The sequence below is a fragment of the Aulonocara stuartgranti genome, assembly GCF_965226115.1.
Source record: "Aulonocara stuartgranti genome assembly, chromosome: 19".
Lineage (NCBI taxonomy): Eukaryota > Metazoa > Chordata > Actinopteri > Cichliformes > Cichlidae > Aulonocara > Aulonocara stuartgranti.
The window spans coordinates 17890611-17897500 of record NC_138955.1 but is presented as its reverse complement, the minus strand read 5'-3'; the positions used below and the strand labels follow the sequence as shown (position 1 = coordinate 17897500).

General features: G+C 41.3%; 1 protein-coding gene across 1 annotated transcript in view; it reads right to left on the bottom strand.

Moving 5' to 3' along the window:
* Positions 1–3529, bottom strand: part of LOC309695141 (alcohol dehydrogenase 1) — a 4642-nt gene extending 1113 nt beyond the window's left edge. Inside the window, exons 1-6 of the mRNA XM_082515618.1 lie at positions 3398–3529; positions 2365–2466; positions 742–883; positions 563–650; positions 241–460; positions 1–138 (exon numbers count right to left, since the gene is read on the bottom strand). The exon at positions 1–138 is cut by the window's left edge and continues 123 nt beyond it. Of these exons, the coding sequence (XP_082371744.1) occupies positions 1–138; positions 241–460; positions 563–650; positions 742–883; positions 2365–2466; positions 3398–3415 (708 nt within the window). The 5' untranslated portion in view covers positions 3416–3529. The remainder of the gene's footprint in view (positions 139–240; positions 461–562; positions 651–741; positions 884–2364; positions 2467–3397) is intronic.
* Positions 3530–6890: the final 3361 nt, after the last annotated feature.

Here is a 6890-nt window from a genome sequence, read left to right as displayed (position 1 = left end):
CACTTTGGCCTTCTCAAACTTGTCTGGATTGATGTCAACAGCGATAATCCTTTTGGCTCCTGCAGCCTTGCAGCCCATGACTGCAGCCAAACCCACAGCTCCCAGACCAAACACGGCACAGGTGGAGCCCGGCTCAACCTGGAGGAAAAAAAAACAGTCAGTTTGGATACTCTGGACTTGTTAAGACTTCATACAGTAACAAACATCAATCTTCGCCTGCTGTCAAACCTACATACACACCTTAGCAGTATTAACAGCTGCCCCATATCCAGTGCAGACCCCACACCCAAGGAGGCAGACTTTGTCCAGAGGAGCAGCTGGGTCGATCTTAGCCACAGCCATCTGGTTCATCACAGTGTACTCAGAGAAGGTGCTGGTCCCCATAAACTGCAGCACCTTCTTCCCCTTACAGGTGAACCTGGATTCTGCTAAAGCCATCACATCATGACTATCAGCAGCCCTGTACAGAAAACATTGGTTAAAAAATATAGTACTTTGTGGCAGAGGGTACATATAAAACAAATTCTACGATTAAGCGAAATTAAGAAAACTATTAACTCACCAGCCTTTTTCACACTGATTGGTCTTAGGATTCTTACAGAAGCGACATTCCCGACACTGGGAGATGAACAGAGGGATCACCTTGTCTCCTAAAATTCAAAAACAAGGCTGAGAATGCTGCATCTTACAGAGACCACCTGGTGAACATGACAAGACAGACAAATGAAAGCTTTAACTGACCTGGCTGAAACTCAGTAACGCCGGGGCCAACGCTCTCTACTATGCCAGCTCCCTCGTGTCCAAGCACTGCTGGGAAGCCATCTTTGTGCATACCCTCAAAAAGGTGGTACAGGTCAGTGTGGCACACTCCAGTTGCAACGATCTGCATGAGAACACAGATGATTGTTTCTTTTGGACACTTGAAGAGTTTGGCTTGTGGTTTTATCTGTGCAGTTTGCTAAGCTTTTTACCTGACATAGCAAGAATGTGAAAGAAATGGAAACGCAAGGGAATGGATAAAACTCTGTCTTTTGCTATATACCAGAAATACACCCAAAATGAGGAACCATTTTGTTAAATAAGAACATTTCTGGGGTTAAAATTTCCCCCAGATGTTATTAGGTCTTTATCCGAGTCCAGTGGCTAACATCTCTGTCCTGATTTTTCATGGACTTTTAGAGATTAAATACAGTGGCTACACCCCATCAAACCTGGTCAGACATGGTTATTCTTTGTGGTAAAAGGTGTCCAAGTCCCACAGTTTCTTTTGTCATACTGTGTGGATAGTGTACTGCAATTCCATAATGACTAGTTAAAAAAAAAAAAACTGCTCACTGTCGCCTACAGCTTTTAGCCTTAGAATCATTTTGAACAGTATTAAATGGTATAGAACCAACAAGTACTACTGAAAGACAATATTTTTCATATCTGCTCCCATCAGAGATTCAGTTTTTAGATGATAGCCTCATTTGCTAGCTAATGATAGCTGATAAAAAGCTGCATTAGTATACTTTATTAGAGCTAAAGGCAAGATCTACTGTGTGACATTGTAGGTCTCATCTCTGCATCTCTGTGCCTCTTGTCAGTCAACTGGACATGAAATCTTGGAGAAGATGAGCCTGGAATTACTTTAAGATCCTAAAAAGGAGCTAAGAGTTATTTTACAGAGCATCTGATGGTATTCTGATTGCATTTCACATTGAAATGTGCTGACATGTCACTAAACAATGTTGAGCAACATTTTGAAAGGAACGTAATTTCACTGGGTCTGACTGACATCATACGTCCGCAAGTAAACACTGTCTTATTTGTCTGATCTACAGGGTGGGGCAACCAAGCACACCATTGGTTTTTTTTGTGACATTACCAATAAGTTTGATGTGTCACATGGCCCTCTTCCTATTGAAAAAACAAAAGTTGTATCCAAGATGGCCGACTTCTAAACGGCCACCATGGTCACCACCCATCTTGAGGAGTTTGCCCCCTCACATATACTAATGTGCCACAAACAGGACTTTAATATCACCAACCATTCCCATGTTATTACAGTGTATCCATATAAATGGCCCACCCTGTATATTTTTTTATGTCTATTTTTGTCACCTGCACTTTGTCCTTGTCAGGTTACAGCTGATTTGAATATTTGAATATTAGCTAAGAAGTGGAGATTCTGCTCTTTAGTTATCCGAGTTTTTATCTTTCAGATTTTTCACTTTTGCCTTATTACCCATTTTTTGTGTTTCACCATGAGAAACAGTTTCCTGCAACTTTTGCTTAGATTAGAACCCACTATTATGATTCCTTTCATTCACCAACACAAGTGCACTAAGAGATATCTGTGAATGTGTGTGTGTCGATTCTCACCTTGATCCGGACCTCATTGGCCTGAGGTGGGGCTACCTCAATCTCCTCAATCACCATAGGCTTGTTTGGCTCCCAGGCCACTGCTGCCTTGCACTTGATGACCTAAAGTGGCAGCGTGAAATGTCACATTTTTGGGGTGCTGCTGAACTATACCAAGATGGGTTTCTGGAGAGTTATGACAAGCACCTACTCATGTAGCATTTGTAATTTGAAGTGCATTAATGCCTGCCTGGCACAACTCGAGAAATTTCAAACATCTTTAAATTATACTATTCAACTGGTGCAAGCAAGAGTTTGTGCAAAAGAGCCACTGTTTAACAGCAGATTGGTTTTAATAGTTCAGATAAGGCTTTTCCTGCAGAAGGGCAAACATCATATGACAAGGAACAGTCTAAAGTCCATGTCTCATTTAGCAAATGTAGTAAATGTAGACTCTGGAAATTGAATAACACAAAATAAACCATTCACTAAATCACATGTTGTTACATTACATAAATAAAGGGGCTTTTTTGGTCATTATTTTTGAATTCCCTGCACTAAATTCTTGGGCATGCGCCATACTTTTCTTTTGGCCTTCCACAGCAGCATCCTTGCCAAAATTTGCAGTTGCACAAAACTGTCTCGATGGCTTGAAAGTGCATTCCAAGTCAAAATAGGAAACGCAATATTTCACAGATGTATTTCATCACAGTTTTATTGCAATCAAAGTAGTAACTCTAGGCTGGGCTTAGTGGAATAAACATGCATGTGTAAAAGGATATAGGTTAACAACTGCTCAACTGCCCTGAAACCCTTATCTGTAACACTTTCGGCTATTACAGTGTTCATGACACACCCACCCACACTTAGACACAGAGGTACAGCAAAATACATTTCAACCAAGTACAATATTTTAATGTGAGGTTTGCAACAAAATTTTTTGAAACAACAAAACAAAAACAAACAAACAAACAAACAAACAAACAAACAAAAAAACCCACATTAAAACATTAAAGCTGTAAATGAGGCCTCCCATGTGGAATTATGTACCTACCTTACCAGCGGTGGACATTTCTGCAACTATGACAGAGTCACAAAAAAGTTGAAAGCAACAGGAGCTGCAGGACTGGAGTCAGAGAAACTTGCTTGGACTTGCTGCTAAAATACTACAGCTGGAGAGGGAGTTATGCAACCACCAGATGGGCAGGGACTTTTCAATGATTGCAAACTGAAAACGTTTTTTCTTCTTCCCTTGCTTAAACTCATATGGAGAATAGATATGGAGGCTGCTATGTTTGCACAAACAACCCACAGTCAACACAGATGATAATAAATCATGGAAAAACTCACTTTTGTACTGCGTTTATCAAAAACTATGACAACTTACAGAGCTACCTGACGCTGTATTTCTGTTATTTTGTTTGAGTGGCCATCGTGAGTCATTTATGCTGAATGGCATAAAAATTTACATTTATTTCTTTATAATTACACAGTTTATGACACTCAACAACAATCATCACAATGACAAATCCACTGAATTGTTCTATAATTTTGAAAACTTTATATAGTATGTCAAGGAGGTGAAAGATTTCGGTGGCACTCAGGCTTCACATTCACAGTTTGGAAATTTGACAGATGATTTCTTAGTCAACTGTACAATCACAGGTGCGTAACAGTAAGTTGGCACATTAGAAATGTTATCTTTTGGATTTGTGTACAATGTAACTGGACTTTAGTAACAGTTCTAGATATTGCATCAGCCCTTTAGTCTTATATAGATAAAGGTCAATATACAAGTCTTTGAGAGAACTCCCATCATAAACTTTATAATTATCAACTACCCTTCTCAAGACCTTGAAATAAAACTTGCTACAAACTCTCAAGCTCATTCCAGTCCAGGCTGTCAGTTATCTGTACCCCCAGAAAATCCCTGGTGACTACCTCAACAGCACTGTTGTCATTGATGAGAGTTTTGTCCTGAATTCGATGATCATCTCCTTGGTCTTCTTGACGTTTCGGAACAGATTGTTAGCACTGCACAGATCCACGGCTTCACCTTATCTCTATAGGACAGGTCGCTGTTGTCCCTAATGAGACCCACCACTGTTGTGTCATGTGCATACTTGATGATGTGACTAGAAGCAGATGCAGCACTGGAGTCATGTGTCACAGCGTGAACAGCAGTGGGCTCAGGACACAGACCTGAGTGGAGCCGGTGGAGCCGATGGAGATGGAGATGCTGTTTCCCATTCGCTGACTGAGGTCTGTTGGTGAGGAAGTCCAGCAGCCAGTTAACCATGGGAGTGCTGACTGTTTTCTACTCCAGATGTACCAAGCTCAGGTGGAGAACAGAGGAAATGGCGTCCTCTGGAGAGCGGTTTGGCTGGTAAGCAAACTGGAATCGGTCAAATATGGGAGGCATTAAAGATATGTAGTCCTTTACCAACTTCTCGAAGTTCTTCATCATTATGGGAGTTCGTGCAGCAGGGTTGTAGTCATTAAAACACGTGATGGGCACAGGGATGATGGTGGCAGACTTGAAACATGATGGAACCACAGTCTGCTCCAAGGAGTTGTTAAAGATATCTCTAAGGACGTTTGCTAGCTGGTCACTGCACTCCCCGAGTACTGTTGGGGTTTTTATTATGAGAGACAAGACAAATATGCTCCAATTATAAGTTTTCACAGATAATTAATAAAACATTTAAAATTTTAAATTAGTTTTACATGGCGTTGTAGGCCTCTCTCAGGCTCAAAGGCTGCCGCACCCAGGCAGTATACACTTTTTACTGCTGGTCACAGAAACTGAATGTTGACACGGTTGGTCGAAAGAGCTGAGAGTGGCCTTAGGTCTGATACCAGCTCACGGCCAATCACCAGCTCTGCAGCTTTCTGGACCTCTCCTTATTTGGGGACGCCCTTTTGCAGGCAACACTCCCGTTACGATGAAACCACGTTTTGTTCTCCGGTCAGCCCCGTAGAGTTAAAGAAGGGGTGTAAAGTGCATACCATAACAGCAGATTTATGATCAAGGCCACATTCCTGTGAGGGGGTTGTGAGGAAGTGTTGTCTCTGTTAGTATCAGAGTAAAAGTCTACTTCCAAAACTCCTACATTACACTGTGTGCAACAAAGGACAAAACACAAATATGTGATACTAATTATGAGATATTAGCCTTAAAGATCAAAATAAATTCCAACAGTACCCATCCTGGAATGTTTTCCGTACATTCACTTTTCCCAGTGTTTTCCCAGACATCATCCGCATTGAGATTCAGCGCTTTCTCATCCGCGTGAAGACTGGCTTTTATTGCAGAGGTGTTGTCTGTTGCAAATCTACAGAAAGATTCGTTGAGGTCGTTGAGGAGGTGTGGGTTGTTGTCATACAGTGTAGGAGTAGCCTTATAAGCTATTATTGCTTGAATCTCCTGCCACATGCACCTGGTGTTATAGGGTCACAGAAGAAACTGAACCTTCCAGCATAAATGCACAGTTCAGGCTGGCTCTAGCTGTCTTGAACACAGCCTCATCACTAGACTTAAAAGCAGCATTCCATACTTTTAGCTTTTTGCGTGCCTCCGGTGTCATCCAAAAAAACCCAAACAAACCCTAAATTGGACATTATATCTAGAAAAGTTCAGGACTGTTGTTCCCTGTTAAAATGTCCCCCAACTATTTAAGAGTATTCCAACGGTTGTGAAACAATCACCTCACAAACAGCTGGCAACTTAAAAAGATACAGTTATGATCAAGTTTAACTGCAAGCAAAATGCATTTCACACCAACAGCATACTGTGGGGTTGGCACAAAGTTTTCCAAATAGTTTCTTTTTGCACCTGAACAGGACCTTTTGTAAATATGGGCTCTAACTGTTCACCTGGGGGAATGAAGAAACAAATCTGGTCATTAGGAATCAAACAACAAACACATTACTCTGAGCTAACGTCATTTCGTTATTTCTAATGTGTGACTTGTGATGACCTTCCCACTATCGAGAAAGTCCTGACCTGCTTTTATTGGTGATTGGCCGGCATGAGAGCATAGTCAGCTAATGCAGCTCACATGGGTCTTCCAGGCTATAAAAGCTGGTCTAGATGTACTATCCAGTCTCTACTCTACCCTACCTGGAAGCACCCAAATTGCCACTTGGTTATATTATGATAGGTTTTTATGTGAACTATGGGAAATTGCCCTTTGTCACCCACTTTGAGTGAGGTTGTGACAAATGGGAGATGTTCAGTCCATTGGTAAGGTTAAAGTTTGGGTCAGTGCTAACTTGTTTGCTAACATAGCTTAAAGCTGTTCTGCTTTTTGAGTACAGCCCGATACAATATCTTAATAAGTTCCGCATAAGATAAGATTTGGATTGGTTACATTAAGGTTGAGCTGTTCTGTGGTTTATGCTGGAGGAGAACAACAATAGTCACCATTTTGCCTGGCCATTAAACACCTGTATTTTGGGATGAGTTTAGCTTCATGAGCCATGCATCCCCTTTAATAGGCTTAAGTGGCTGACCTCAACAGAGGAGCATGCTTTCTCTTTAGTCT